Source organism: Jaculus jaculus, chromosome 16 (assembly GCF_020740685.1).
Source record: "Jaculus jaculus isolate mJacJac1 chromosome 16, mJacJac1.mat.Y.cur, whole genome shotgun sequence".
NCBI lineage: Eukaryota > Metazoa > Chordata > Mammalia > Rodentia > Dipodidae > Jaculus > Jaculus jaculus.
This window is the reverse complement of record NC_059117.1, coordinates 31728454-31745380: the sequence shown is the minus strand read 5'-3', so window position 1 is coordinate 31745380 and position 16927 is coordinate 31728454. Positions and strand designations below refer to the sequence as shown.

Sequence of the window (16927 nt, the reverse complement as noted above, 5' to 3'; positions counted from 1 at the left end):
TACTCTAAATGCTCTTTGATTTTTTGCTGTGGACACTAAAACAGAAGAAGGGAACAGAGCAAGCTATTGTTTGACCCCCCTCTAAATCACAGGCCAGTGAAGGAAAAGACTGATAAAAAGGAACATATTAAAATTTAAAAAAAATTCTTTTTCAAAACATAAAAGTCAGGGAAAAGATGACAATATTGTTAAACTAGTAACAATCTAGAGATATATTTTATATAAAATGCATATTACTCTTTAAGTCAGTTTATAAAAAGGCACACCAATATAAAGTGGGTATCATAGCTGAATTAATAATTTACTGAAGAGGCTCCAAATGCCTAGAAATACATGACAATATGTTCAACATCATTGGATAGCAGGGAGATTCTAGTAAAAACCACAAAAAGATGCCACTATCATCCATTGAACTTATAAAATAAAATAGAGCTGAAAGAAAACACAAACACTAATAGGGATGAAGGACTGATAGAAATTACTAGGCATCACTGGCCAAATATAAAATGATAACCAATTGAAAGTATTGTGCAGAATCTCAGGAAGGCAAATATCTACATGGTATACAATTCAATAAGCCAGTTAACTACTCAAAAGAAAAAAAAAAAGCCTATTTAAATGTGTACCTAATATTAGAAATACTTAATAATGTGGAAATATGTGTGTATGCAAGAATGGGAATGTTGCATCCAGGTTTATCCTGCTGGCAGAAATCACCCAACCAAGAGCAGCTTTTGAGTAAAAAAAAAAAAAAAAAGTTTATTTTGGATTATAGACTTGAGGGGAAGCTCCATGATGGCAGGGGAAAATGATGGCATGAGCAGTGGGTAGACATCACCCCTTGGCCAACATAAGGTGGACAACAGGAATAGGAGACTGTGCCAAATACTAGCAAGTAGTTACTGGCTATAATACCCATAACCCTACCCCCAACACTACACTGCCTCCAGAAGGTGTTAATTCTGAAATCTCCATCAGCTGGGCATCTAGCATTCAGAACACCTAAGCTTATAGGGGACACCTGAATCAAACCACTGCAGGGAATTTTATTCATTATGGCCCACACTTGAAATAGCCTAATTATAACTACTAAATCAATGCATTAACATGTGAGGTATATTCAGACGACGGAAAACTATTCAATTAAAATTGAAAAATCAATTCCAGAAAGACGTTTCAGGCTAAAAAACAATACAGATCAAAAGTATGTCATTTTTTAAAAAAAATTATAATTTACTTATAAGACATTCTGGTAATAGAAAAAGCAATTAATTTTGACAGAAAACACATCGATAATTTCCTAGATCTGTATGTTCAGTGCATGTGGAGAATTGATTTAAATGGGGACCAGAAGGAATTCTTTGGAATAATGTAAATATTCTATAGTTAAATTGTGTTTTAGCCTGGTATGGTGGCACATGACTTCAACCCCAGCATTCAGGAGGCAGAGGTAGGAGGGTCACAATGAGTTGAGGACAGCCTGTGACTACATAGTGAATTCCAGGTCAGCCTGGGCCAGAGTAAGACCCTACCTCAAACAACAACAACAAAATGTGTTTTATGCATTTGTCAAAATCCATCAAACTCTACATATACAATGAACACCCATTTTGTGCTACACTTTTGAAAAGTAGATTAAGAACTCAGAAAGAACGCGGATATTTAGTGACTAAAGTACAAACTTCATGTTAAAATTTTGAATTAGATTATCACGTAGTAAAACCTTGATGGAGGCTGAGCAGATAACTCAGCAGGTTACAGTATTTACGCATGAGCACGAGAACCTGAACCTCAGCATCCACTTAAAATACCAGATTGGGAGCTGGAGGGATGGTTTAGAGGTTAAGCTCTTGCCTGTGAAGCCTAAGGATCCCCGTTCAATGGTCGAGTCCCAATACCCACGTAAGCCAGAAGCACAAGGTGGCGCACGCCTTTGGAGTTGGTATGCAGTGGCTGCAGGCCCTGATACGCCCATTCTCTGTGCCTCTTTCTCTGTCTGTCGCTCTCAAATAAATTAAACACACACACACACACACACACACACACACACACACACACACACACACACACACAAACATCGGATATTAATCTCAGCGCTGGGTGTGGGAGGGGGAGATGGGAGGATTAGTGAGGCTCCCTGATTGGCCAGTCAAATGAAACCAATGGGACCTCTAGCTACAGTGAGAGACTGTCTCCGGGAGGTAAGAGAAAAATGCAATACAGAAAGACATCCAACATTCCCCTGTGCCCTATGCTCTGTGTGCACAGGGCATGCGCATGTGTACACACGCGGGAATAAACCACACAAGCACACCCACGCCCACACTCACACAAAGCTGGGATGGTACAAACCGAACAGTTTTGAAATCCTAGGACAACTTCCATGGCAGGGGTGGGGGAAGAGTGAGAGAGCTCCTTCTTTACACAACAGAATATGTCGAGGTACAGTGTGAATAAAGTTGTAACACATGTGGTGATACGAGATTCATTCACATGTGGTTAAAAACAGAAAACTATTAAATTTTATATTTTAATTTGTCGGATAATTAAGAAAAAGCAAAAAAAAAAAAAACCCTGTAAAAAATACACAAGAAAACACAATTCTAAAGATGGTTTTCAAAATATAAAAGAGGGATCTTATAACACCACCTGCATGACCAACACACACATAAGATATTAAAAGAGGCAAAAGGGGGCTGGAGAGATGGCCTGCCTCAATTGAACTCTCCAGATGGACAAAGTGGGGAAAGCACAAAGTCACACACGCCTACAAGGTGGCACAAGTGTCTGGAGTTTGATTACAGTGGCTGAGGCCCTGGCAGGCCAATATTCCCTCTTTCTCTTTCTCTCTCTCTTTCTCCCTCTCTCTCTCTCTCTAAAAATAAAAATAAAAGAAAAATAAAAGAGGCAAAAAGTAGACAAGTTCTTCATGTGAAATGAAAAAGAAGACTGATGGCTATTCAAACTCAGGAGGCAAATTATTTATTACCAGAAAATCATTCCAGGTTTTCTCATTATAGATTCTTTCAGTGTTCACCATACTAGACACGGAAAAATATATGAAAGCATTTGTTGGAAAACAAAACTGAGAGTTGAAGAGATGGCTCTGCAGTAAAGGTGCTTACCTACAAAGACTAACAACCAGGTTTGATTCCCAGGACCCATGTAAAGCCAGATGCACAAAATGCCACATGCATCTGGAGTTTGTGGTGGTTGGAGATCCTGGTATGCCATTTTCTCTCTCTCCTCTCTCTCTCTCTCTGTCTTTCTCTACTTGTAAATAAATAAATCATTTTTTTTTAATCAAAAAGAAAACAAAACTGGGAAACCATTTCTGTGATTATTTTATGGTGACTCCAAAGAAATATAGAGCACCACACAAATCTGACAAGAGAATACATTTAGTCTACCAGGCCATTCAATTTTCTGGGAATTGCTTTCTGACTGGCACACAATAGCGCTGGGATTAAATTTACAGTTTACATAAAAACTATAATTGCTGATTATATTTTACAAGTGAGTGGTAGGGCTTTGGTAGAATTTATTTGCTGCATGTGCAGTGGCTACTGGGCCATTAAGTTGCTGTTGGAATTCCTGTCATCTGACCACAGATACATGTGACAGCTTCTAGGGGTGACACCTACGAGGCAGTGCCCCGCCCGCATCTCACAGACACACTGATGCCCTCAAGAGCGGCACATCTGTTTCTGTGTTCAATGTGAAGAAATATGAGGCCAACTCACTGTGAGAAACATTAATCTAATATGAATCATTTTGTCTTCCCTCCAAAGTATAGTTTTCAAAGTTGTAATTAGAATAGTAACAAAGGAAAAGTTAATAGGCTAAAAATAGTATGTGAGATAATGGATTTATCTAAATACAGTTCTGAATACAATAAGCCAAGATGCATATATAGAATCTATGAAAAAAAGTTGTAATATTACATAAATTCACAAAGGAAAAAAAAAAAACCCATCTCTTAACCAGGGGATGAAAATGAAACTAGCTACTTTTTTTTTTGAAATTCTTATTTATTTATTTATTTTTTCTTTTCACAATTTTTGTTAACATTTTCCATGATTATTAAAAATATCCCATGGTAATGCCCTCCCTCCTCCCCCACACTTTCCCCTTTGAAATTCCATTCTCCATCATATGACCTCCCCATCTCAATCATTGTACTTACATCTATACAATACCAACCTATTAAGTACCCTCCTCCCTTCCTTTCTCTTCCCTTTATATCTCCTTTTTAACTTACTGGCCTCTGCTATTAAGTATTTTCCTTCTCACGCAGAAGCCCAATCATCTGTTGAAACTAGCTACTTTTTAGTAGCTATACTCACTAGAGCTGGCTTTAAAAATACCAATAGGACAGCACAAGAAATAGCCATCATTTAAAACACTCTATATTTCACACATTCAACAAAAATGTGCGTGTAAAGTAATATGGAAGCAAATGGCTGATAGTCATTTTCATGTGAAGAATGTGAAAATAAGTGAATCAAATAAAATTCTATGGACTAATGTGCAGGTTCCTAGGGGTGATAAACATGAGGGACACAGTCTGCTTCCCTAGCATCCAAAGACCAAAAGATGTGATGGCACTGAGGGAAGAAGTGAAGAATCTTACATGGGTTACTGCATGGCACTAATTCCAAATGGGCTACAGTCCTCTGGTGGGAGACATCCAAAGTGGCAGAAGGCCAAAAGAGCAGGAATCAGAAAGGAAGTCAGGTTCCGAGACAAAGGCAAAATTCTTGAGGAAGCCCGGCTGAGTGGACCCCTAGTTGCAATAAGTAGTTAGAAGGCTGAATTTTTAGGACTGTATATCCCTAAGGCCATCTGCATGAAGAGGAGGAAATAATTGCATGGAAATGGAAGATGATATAGTTTGCTAACTAAATTGCTTATGAGATCTATTTTAATGGCAAATATATATATTTATTTATTTTCATATTAAGTAAGGTAGTACCTAGGGAAACACAGCCAAAAGGGAAGTGAAGAGATATGATGGTTTGAAAGGAGAAGTAGGAAGAACAATTGTTTAAGTGAGACAAAGAGGAGATGACAATCAAATGGGACTCTTTGACAATCCACCTCATGTCTTAGCGGTGGGCGGTTCCACCAATAGAAGTGAGAGGTGGGAAACAAAGCAGGCACATTGGTAGTTGGATTTATAACTTTTATAAGTGAATAGCCCTTGCAAAAATACCAATAATGAAGCTGACAGATATGAGATGCCTTAAAGGTAAAGAAGATAAATCTGTAAATCTCTGATGTCTCAGCATTCTTCTACACATCCATTTTTCAGACCAAGTGGAAGAAAAAGATACTTGTAAGGAAACACCTTCATCTGTTCAGATTGTATAGTTTGGGTTTCCATTCCGGGGTGATGAAACCCATCCATTACCAAGATACAAAGGGAGGTGAAGGTGACCTAATGTAGAGCTATATTTATTCTATAATTTGTGTATAGTCTTAAATATATATTTATCATACAAGTTAGTTATATAGACATAAAAATAAAATCATAACATGAGCCACAATTGCAAACCACACATATAAACTAAACATTTATATTAGCTATATTAAAAGTAAAAGAAACAAGGTTTATTTTAATAGTTACATGATCTCATATATTTATAATATTATTTCAATATGTAATCAAGTATGATTTAAATGATACTAGTGTATTTATGCCATGTCTTTGAAATTTTGTTTATATTTTGCACTTGGGGCATGTTTAAATCTTCACCAACCTCAATTTAATTAAGAGCTATATGTGGCTATGGATTTCTTTTTTTCTTATACCACATTTTATTCAGTTCTTACAAAGAAGTGGGGGTGGGGGGAAACCGGGAGTTAAGGGAAAATAAAGTGGAGAGAAGAAGTACACCATGTAGAGCCAAATATCCCATGCAGGCCACGTGTAGCTCAGGAGCCTAAGTGACTACACATGGACCTTAGAACAAAACAAAACAAAACAAAATGTAAGAAATGATTTTTAAAACTTACTTTTCCAAGAAAGATCAAAAGTGAAGACAATAATAAAAGGGAAAAACGGTCTCGTGCCAGGGTGAGAGAGAGCTCCTATCCATCCGAGGACCCCCCAAAAACTTGGCTGCCAGTTCTGGAGAGAGAGGAAAAATGGCCCCTCTCTCCCTTGATACTGGGAGATAGTGGCTATGAATTTCAATCCTAGAAATGCAAGGGTTTTTTAAAAAATTTTATTAACAAAATAACAAAGATCAAAGTAGAGGCATAAGTATTAATGGTGGATGAAATGTAAGTGCAGAGTAGACATAAGTAAAAATGTGTAACCAGGGTAGGATTTTATAACTGTACCTATGAAGTAAATTAACTGATTTCCTCTTTAAAGAGCATCAGAAAGATATTTCTTAAAAATAAACTTAATTTCTTCCTCTTTCTAAGCCAGATATCTTAAATATCAAGTTGTTAGCATTCAAATTATTCTTTGGGGAAAGGGGAGATGGTCACATCAAATGAGAGACCAGATAGCAACAAAAATCAGCGGCAGAAATGACAGAAAAACAAGATAAAAATCAACCAGGAAATGAAGCCTAATGGTCAACAAGATCTTCTATAAGAATAACATTGCTCAGAAACATGGCCCATTCCTGTCATCCTAGCACTCTGGAGGCAGAGGTAGAAGAATTATGAGTCCATTCTGATTTAAATGGGGGTCCCTGTCCCAAATGTAGACCATTTGAAGATATGAAAGAAAATTATTTTAAAATCATGCTTAGAGTCAAAAATGAGTCAGACCTAAAAAAAAAAAAAAAAAAGGTCAGACCTAAAACTAAGAGCTATGAAATGTCAAGAAGAAAACACAGGAGTAAAACATTGTGATCTTGGGATAAACAATGGTTTCTAAAATGACAGCAAAATTATGAAGAACAAAATGAAAAACACATTCAATTTCAATAAAATTCCAACTATTTGTACAAAAAATTCTTAAAATAAATAGCAGCACACAGAATGGAAATTATATATATATATATGATGAACATACATGATAAGGATTTAATAACCAAAATACATTTATGAACTCTTATAAGTCAATAATAAAAACATAAGCCAATGTAAAAATAGGAAAATGCTTGAATAGACATGTCTCCAAAGAAGTTCTTAAGTTCCCAATAGGCAAATAAGAAATTGCATATAATCATAAATTTTAGGGAAACAATAATCAAAACAAGAATGATAGTTCCTTACATTCACCAACATGGCTACCATTAAAAAAAAAAAAGGAAAAAGTTGTGTTGGGCAAACATATGACGAATTTGGAAACCTCTGATATTGCTAGTAGGAAAGTCATAAAATAGTACAGGCATGAGGAAAAATTTGGTGACCCCTCAGAATTATGGAGTTATCATATGACTCAGAAATTTTATCCATACACACACACACACACACACACACACACACACACACACACACACATTTTAGAGAAAAAATGAAAGTTAACACAAAAACTGCATTACTTACAGGTAAAACATCCAGTGTCATTGAACTAGTGGATTGATTTAAAATGTAGTGTATGTGTAATATAATATTGTTGAAGCACCAGAAGCAATGAGCTACTGATTCGTGCCAGAAGAATGAGCCTGAAAATGCTACATAAAAGGGAAGAAGTCATAAACAAAATGCCACACAAAGCATGATTTCATGGATATAAAATGCCCACGTTTGCCATACAGACATAGAACAGATGAATGGTTGCAAGGAGTGGAGGAATGGGGAAGTGACTGCATAAGTGGAAGAGATGATGAAAAAATTCTAAAATTAGGTAGTAGTAATGGCTAAAGAGCCTTATAAATATTCTAGCTAATTATACACTTGAAAGGGGTGAATTTTATGCTATATAAATTTTTAACTCAATTAAAAGTATTATAGCACAGAGCCTGTGAGAGAAATGATATGCCTTGGTTACATTAAGCTATAGAAATAAACCAAGGAACGATTGCAATTAGAAGATAAAATAGATAAAAAATGCAACATGATCAAAGTAACAGCTATAAATATAGTGAGAATAATTGACACTTGTGTCAAAATGCAGAAGAAACTGAGAAAAATATTCCAGAAATACTACGTAGCATATTCTGAAAAGTGAATCAGAGTATCTGAAGATCTGGTATTAAAATCAGCCCGTGTTTCAGAAAGTGGTCATGGCCCTTGACCATCTCCAAAACTGTTGCTGACTTGAACTATATTCCAAAGGTCTTGAAAAGTGCATGTTCCAGAGGTCCATGGCAGGACAGCAGCACCAGAACCTCATGTGTGATCAGAATCGTAGGTTTGCTCAGGAGAACTGTGTGCCTTTTAATGAGAAAACCACCTTGGAAGTCTAGAACACTACAACAAAAACTCATTTTCCCTTTCACATTTTATACCAGCTATATTAGGTCAAAATGATTATCAACCTAGCTCAATAGTTTAAGAATTTTTAAAGAGAACATGTTCTGCTGAAACATTGGACTTTGAACTTTGGTTTAGGAAAGAAGGTAAGAAGTGGAAAAAGATGGGCTGGAGAGAGAGCTCAGCGGTTGAGCAGTAGAAAGGCATTTGTTTTCAAAGCCTGATGGCCCTGATTTGATTACCCAGTACCCACGAACAGCCACACGCACAAAATGTCACATGTATCTGGAGTTCATTTGGAGTGGCAAGAGGGTCTGTTGGTCCCATCTCTCTCTCTCTCTCTCTCCACCTGAAAACAATAATAAAACCTATTTAAAAGAAGTGGGAAAGGACCACTTAGCTGATTGAAGTTCCTTCTTCCTTCTTCTCCAAAGTTAACTACAAGTGCAAAAATGTTTATTTGATTCTAGCACAGCCTCTGGTTACAAAAAAAGAAGTCCCAGAGTTTTAAGGATGGAAAATGGCTAAACATGTCATGTGGAAGAAACCCTAATCTATGAATAAGAAAGCTTATAATTTATAGCTTATAACTTAAAGAGACTGATCTTGAGAAAAGTGAAGGGTGAGGGAGTCAAAAGAAAGGGAGGAGAGAGAAGTAGAAGCAATTGGATAAATTGGACAGAAACAAGAATATTGGATGTGTAACAAACATGCTGTTGAACAAACAGCATGGTGGTCAAGGTTGATTGAGTGCCAGGTACTTAACCTGCCACTAAGTAGGACTTTTACTCTACTCTGTGCCTCAGTGCTCTGGGCTCTGTGAGGGGATGATAATAATACCCACCACAAAGGTTCTTGTGAGGACTAAAGTTGGTAGATGTAGGTGGGGGAAAAAAAAAAGAGTTTAATACATAAGAAGTGTTTACAACCATACCTGGCACAGTGTTTTGCAGTAATTAAAAGCAAAAGCCTTTCTATAAAGGAAGAAGATTCAGAAATACAGCACTGCTAAAGCACATGTTTCTAAGCTCCAAAATAGGAGGTATAAGCATAAGAAAAGAAACTTGCTAAAATTATATGAGTGCGTGTGTGTGTATGCAATCATAGCTTGACTAAAAAGTCACATTACCAATCTCTTTACTTGCCTATATTCTTTAATTACTCTTGTGCTCTTGCCTCTTCAAGCTGGTGTGGATAGATTATTAATAAGATAGGAAATGATAGTCTCAAACTCCCTCTCTGACACCTCCTTATTCTTCACTGTATTGGTTACAACTGATAGACCTGGATTATGTAACAATATAAGACCGTGATTGTATTCTCAACATTTATATCTACTCAGTTATATACATGTTCCAAATATTGAGAAAAGTCACAAAAATAGCCTGCTTTAAAACATACTGAATAGGGCTGAAGAGATGGCTGAGCTATTAAAGACTCTTGCTTGCAAAGCAAGCCTAACTGTCTGGGTTTGATTCCCCAGGATCCACGTAAAGCCAGATATACTAAGTGATGCATGCATCTGGAGTTTGTTCACAGTGGCTGGAGGCCCTAGCATGCCCAAACTCACTCTTTCTCTGTCTGCCTCCTTCTCTCTGTCAAATAATAATAAAAATATATTTTTAATTTTATTTGATATAGAAAGAGGGAGAGAGAGAGAGAAAGAGTGCGAGAGAGAAAGAGTGAGTGAGTGAGAGAGAGAGAGAGAGAGAGAGAGAGAGAGAGAGAGAGAGAGAATGAGGCAGACAGACAATGGGCATGCCAGAGCCTCCAGCCACTGCAAATGAACTCCAGACTCATGCCCCCCTTTGTGCATCTACCTAACGTGGGTCCTGGGGAATTGAACATGACACTGTGTAATCAACCTAACCATTTATTAAGTACTAGATTTTTAAAAAATGTACACAATTTTATCTTAGACATGCCATATTTTTAATGTAAAACAACTGACAAAAGTAATTTTAATAAGGAAGAATATACTAACCAAAATATGTTGGAGATAGAGAGAGTTGCCTGTTAGACTTGCCACTCCAAATGAACTCCAGATGCATGTGATACTTCGAGCATCTGGTTTTTTGTGGTTACTGAGAAATCAAACCCAGAATTCCTTTTGGAAATCTCAAGTATGAAAGAAAATAAAAATTTTTTAAAATCCTAATGACTACCTTCAGCAACCATCTTTACACATGGTACAAAGGAATAATAACCCACTGTAAAAAATTCAACAATCATAGCTCCATACTTCTTGCTTAATATTATTAAAAATTAGCTTATATGAACCAAGGTATAAAAATTTACTTTCAACCCTTTATATCAAATACATAGTAAGACATTCTCAAGCACTGACAATCATTCAGTTCAGTCAAAGGCTGAGACAGGTTCCACATGGCCCATGTGTTGTGCATGGTTCAGCTCCCTCTACCTGAATAAGCTCTTTATTATTCAACAAGTGTGGAAATAATTGTTATCTTATAAGGGGAAATAATTTAATTACTCTTTTCTCTTTAATTTTATTCAGTGTTACTTTTATCTATAGTCCAAAATTTCATTGTAAAAGACATAATTATTATGATACTTGGAAAAATTATCATTTTAATATTTATTGAATGCTTGTTATGTTCAAGGGACTTTAATCTTTTTAAGATTTTTTTAAAAATTGAGTACACTTAGGAACTGACATCTATTTATATAAAAATTTATATCTAGAGGATGACATTTTATTTTAAATACCAAAAATGATAACACATCCTATAAAGGTCACACTAGAAAATGAAGGAAACAATACATTTTGCAAATGCTTGCTATTTGATAATTGCTGATATGGTTTAAAATCATTATTGTTGAATATGTTATTTTTAATGATGTTAGGAGTTATTTCTCAAAATACCTTCATTTACTTATTTCACCAAAAACATGGCAATAAATTTTGGTAGATGACACCTAGTGTACAAGTTTCAAATTCGATTAAATATATCAAGTTTACACAAAGTCAAATGTATAAAAAGGGATCTTTTAAAAAAAACTTTATTTGAGAAAGGAAGAGACTTATAACAGAAGGCAAGAAAGGAAACATACAAACAATATATTTACAACACAAAACAAGATGTCACCTCCAAGGGTGAATTATAATAAATACAGCAGATTTTTAAAGACATATATCAATTAGTTCTATGATTATTTAAGCCCAGCTTTCCTTTTCACTGGTTCCAGGTAGTTTCTTAACTAAATTCAAAGACTATCAAATTCAAACAATTGACGTCCACCAAATGTACTGATGAAACTCTCTTAAATGACATTATAAAAAATAGGATTTTTGTTGTTTGTGATTACATATCTTTGAAGTAATATTATACAAAAGTCTGCTCAGCCACATGTTCCTCCCCAAATAAAATGTATTTTAAAAGATGCACTATCCCTTTTTTTATGAGATTGAAAAAAGACTGAAGGAAATGAATATTTATGAGATGGAAAAATACACAATTTTATCTTAGGCATGCCATATTTTTAATGTAAAACAACTGACAAAAGTCATTTTAATATGGAGGAATAGACTAACTGAAATATGTTGGAGATAGGGAGAGTTGCCTGTTAGAGCTATTTGTCAAATTATCAAAAGGATTTTCATTATATGGAAAAGTTTTAAACTTTCTAACTTCTAGTTATGTTAATTTAATTCAAATGGAGAATTTTTTAAAAAAGGATAATGTATCTTTAGTAGGAACATTTTTAAAGAAATAATTTTAAATGTCACAGCAAAATGTAAACAACACGTGCCAATAACATACATTTGAAAAATGTCTACATTTGGCAAAACTGCTATGTCTCCTTGAAACAGAATACTACACCTTAAAATGCCTTGGATTTAGAAATATAAATATTTTAATAGAAAAAAAAAGCCCACAAAGATTCTAGGTCAATTTGGATTATCCATATTAAACAGGTTTTAATACAGTGAACCTTAAACTAGCTTAACAAAAGTAAATCTATAAAACAAGGTAAACATATCAAAAGGGAATATGAAGGAAACGTTCCACTGAATGGCTTCCGTAACAATTTCCCTACTGGTGGTGTTATTTTCTTAGACAATAAATCAATTCATAGAGTGCCCTTTAAAAACAGAAAGAGCAAAACACTATCCTGCAGTCTTTTCTTACATTCCTCAGTACATGAATCACTTAGACTTCCTGTTTCCACAAGGCATTTCCTGTTCAGCCTCATAGAATCACTTTTCTGCAGAACAGCAGGAACCTGACAAAGAACTGACTTAAGTAAACATCATCTTCTGTTGACTTCAGAACTGTTTGATTTTTACAGCACCCAAGGACACACTCCTTTTGAAGGTGCACTATGTACAAGTAAATTCATTTTAAATCCAACCGTCATGAATTTGCATTTGCCAAAATGATATGGTAGATGCCATGGAAGCGTATCTAAGAGATTCTAATAGTAAGGACTGCAGAAAAAAAAAAAAAAAAAAAAGGACACACCTTCTCCTGAAGCTGATTTTAACTTGATACCAGATGTAATCATACTGTTAATGTGTTTTCTGTGACTGTAGATAACATCACAGCATCTGATTGGACCACAGTGCTGAGTAATACTTCTCATCCATATCTGATCTGCTCCATTTCACCTTTTTCAATACACAGTGCCATCAAATTACACAAGTTTAAAGTTAATTGTGCAGTGGTGTGTGAGACATAACATAATCTTTAAAATACTAAAGTTGCATCTATATATTTCAAACCACCTGATTTCCTAGTATCTTCAATTGCTGCCTATGTAATAACCTAGGACGTCTGGCGCAGTTACCAGCGTATTTCTACTTAGTAACAACAACAAAAAAGAGAGGAAAAAAAGGGGCAGACCACCTTCAACAGTGTTCAAGACTGTAGTATGTTACATTATGTACAATGATGTGAAAAGTGAGTTATAGATGTTAAAAAACATCAAAAAAAAAAAAAAAAAAACTAGAATGCTTCATTGACCAGACTGGGAGACTATATCCAACAGTCATCGATCTCAGCAGATAAACAAAAAATTATAGTGATTTCTTGTTCCTTCAAAGTAACTGGTGTAGCAGGCTTTGAGATGAATTTAAAGCCTATTAATTACTTGTGTACTACATAGCATAATTTTAGTGTAGCAGGTATTTTCTTACCAGTGGAATTTCATTGAAATCTTCACACCTATTTAGGTAACAATATAGACTGATCTCCATGTAGATAAATGCATTTTACCTGTATTAGAAGCCTTAAACACTAAAACTGGAGATAGAAACTATGGTCATTTGCCAAAATCTGCAATGCATTTCCTGCTCAGATAATGACTTTAATGACAAATCCTGGTGCTAAATCTTTGCCTATTACCTGTTGCATAAAAGCAGCCTGCTCCCCAGATTCCATTTCCTGGATCTGAGCGTCTTCATCACTGTCCACTGGCTCCTCCTTGACCTTCACAGCTCCGTGTCCCAGTGCGTCCCCCACAGAAGCACTGCAGTCGCTCTGAGCGCTGTTCTCACTAGAGGGCGCTCTGTCTTCCTGCATGGCTTGGTCCCCCTGAAGCTCCTCCTCCGCCTCCTCCAGGTGGTTGCCTGGTTGCTTCAGTTGTTCAATAGACTTTGATAGCAGCTAGAAGAGAGTGTTCAGGGGTTCAAAAGTCAATAGTTCTTGATGGTAACAGAAATTCAAGTTATACTTTTGATGCCTAACAAATACTTCAGTCCACCCTGATTTCTAATCACTGGTCATCATGCCAACGAGTGCACAGCAAGCTTTCCACTCTATCAAATCTAAACCAGCCACGCTCAACCTTTCCGTACCGCAGGAGGGAGTCGGTGAGGAAGGCAGGAAATTGTGTGTGTGTGTGTGTGTGTGTGTGTGTGTGTGTGTGTGCCCACATGTGTGGGGGGAAGAGGACAACTGTGGGCATCAAAGCACTACAACTTTTTTTTTTTAATTGAGATAAGTGTCTCAAATTACGCTACAGGCTGTTCAGTGAGCTCCAGGGACCCTCTTGTCTCCGACCCCCCGGCCCCGCCTCCAGCACCAGGGCCCCGGGCCCACGCACCACACCCAGCGCTTTCCTGTGGGCATGCTTGCAAGGCAGGGCCTGTACAAAGGTAGCTATCGCCTGGGTCCTCTTTTTCCTTTTCAGTTTTCTCCTTTAACATGTAGCTTTCTAGAACATGTTGTAAAGGTAAGGTGAGGGAAAATGAAAATGAATTTTGTCCATGGAAACCCCATGGTTTTACAGAGTCTTCTGAACGCAAGTAAAGTTGAGAAGAGTTCTTTCTTCAAAGGAGGATGTAGGTAATGGAAAACTTCTTCAATCTCAACTTTAAGTAAATGTTAACTGCCGTAAAAACCCTAAACAAAGATAGTGATAGTGTTTTGTGACTAATTTCCCTTACTTATACGGTCACATTACTGCAATATTTCTGAAATTAGAAAGCAAAGAAATGTTCATTTTAAAATTCTGAACTTGGGCTGGAGAGATGGCTTAACGGTTAAGCACTTGCCTGTGAAGCCTAAGGACCTCAATTGGAGGCTTAAATCCCCAGGACCCATGTAAGCCAGATGCACAAGGGGGCACACGCGTCTGGAGTTCATTTGCAGTGGCTGGAGGCCCTGGCATACCCCTTCTCTATCTGTCTCTTTCTCTCTCTCTCTGTCTGGTGCTCTCAAATAAATAAATAAAAATAAACAAAAATATATTTTAAAATTATGAACTTTCAAAAAAGTAAAGTTTTATAAAATATTTGATAACTCCTATAATGTTTGATGACCTGATCTAAATGGAATTAAATAATAAGTAAATGGAACTATATATCAGCTTAAAATTATTTAGATATTTTATTTCTTTACTAATAAAAGTATATATAACCTTCAAATGCCTGTGGATTGTTTTAATGATTTAAAAATGACTGGTAACATTCCTAAAATAAATAACACAATGTAGTGTATGAAAGATAATAAATGGGTGAAAGTCTTAAGATAATTTCATCTTACACAGGACTTTTGTTTTATTTCACAATGGTCTCATTGACTGTGGATAGGTTTCAAACTATTTTGGGGGAAGGTTAGTGTTATTGTCTATGTCAGTAACATGTTAACTGTCCAAACAAGTAGCACACTCTTAATGTCACCACCAAAGCCATGACCACAGACTTTTTTGTTTTTTACATAAAAGTTAAGTTTACCAGTCTGCTACCTGTGTAATTTCCTTAGACTCGAGGTAACCATGAATGTAACTCTTTTCATTCCTCATTTCTCCTCTGAATCTCCTGGTCTCCGCCTTGACATCTGCCCTCTCATTTTTCCTAGAAGCTCACCATCTGCCCTCTTAACTTTCCTCATGGAAAAAATACAAAAACAAAAACACGTGGCAGATGCCATGCGGCTTCCTCCTAAGTCTCCTATACAAGCTTCTAGATTCTACTTTTCATGTGGCAGCATCTTTATCTAAATTTCTTTTTGAAGACCTCAGTTTCCACATGCTTCCAGCTTTACTGTAGTCTGTCTTTATAGGTCTCAATTTCTCTGAAATCCCAAACTTCCTTAAATAAAGCCCACAATTTGTGATTTCCCTTAAATAAGCTTAATAATTCATAATAAAAATAATTTTTCCTCTCACTCATACTTAAATGTAGGTTTTAGAAAATAAATATGTGTTAAAGTTTGAACATACAAGCACCCAGTCTTTGAAGGACCAGCTCCTGAGGCTTAAAACCTCCTTGTGGTCCACACCATGGATAATAGTCCTTGCCACATTGAAATACCCTTTCAATTTCACTGTAGGGTGTGTACCGGGGATTTCCATCCATTTGTTCAATTATTTACTGAGTGCCAACAAGGCTCAAGATAGAAATTGCCATGCCCTGTCCTCAACAAGCTCAGAGTTCAGTGTGTTACAAAGACATCAAATAAGTAAATGTATAGTTACTTTTATTTATGATGAATTTATTTTCATGTGTCACAAGTGCTTTAGAAAAATAAATGCAGGATTATATGAGAGTACCATATTATGTGGAATAAGTTTGAATTGGAATGCTTAAGGGAGTTTCACTGAGGACTCATGTCTTAGAATGAAGGGTACAAAAGGAGACAGCTGTATGTGTGTGACAGATGCCCACATGTGTGCCCACATGTGCATGGGTGTTATGGGTGGAGATAAATATGGAATAATTTTTGCAGAAGGCATAATATAACCACTAGATTAAACAAGAATACCACTGCATTTTGTGCAATTGAAAACTAGTGGGTTAGAGAACAAGAGAAAGCAAAGAAAAGATGTTAAGAGTATCACAACTATATCATATTTTGGTGGCAAATATTACAAAGAAATAAAATGCAACTCAGAATAAGTCCACATGAGATTTAAATATTTCCAAACCAAAGTCAGAGATGATGAAGAAAACACAATGCATTCTAATTTAAATCCACATCAAGCCAGGCATGGTGGCACATGCCTTTAACCCCAGCACTTGGTAGGCAGAGGCGGGAGGATTGCCTTGAGTTCAAGGCCACTTTGAGAATACATAGTG

General features: G+C 36.2%; 1 protein-coding gene across 17 annotated transcripts in view; it reads right to left on the bottom strand.

Moving 5' to 3' along the window:
• The window catches only part of Hdac9 (histone deacetylase 9), a 915786-nt gene that overhangs the window by 314810 nt on the left and 584049 nt on the right, over positions 1-16927 (bottom strand). For 13 of the 17 annotated variants that reach the window (XM_045135719.1, XM_045135721.1, XM_045135729.1 and 10 more), the window contains one exon: positions 13752-14012. The exons of 1 other annotated variant lie outside the window; for it this stretch is intronic. In XM_045135719.1, coding sequence (XP_044991654.1) covers positions 13752-14012 — 261 coding nt within the window. Of the gene's footprint in view, positions 1-11388; positions 14013-16927 lie in introns of those variants that run through there. 3 more of the 17 variants (XM_045135732.1, XM_045135734.1, XM_045135733.1) reach the window with 1 other exon arrangement.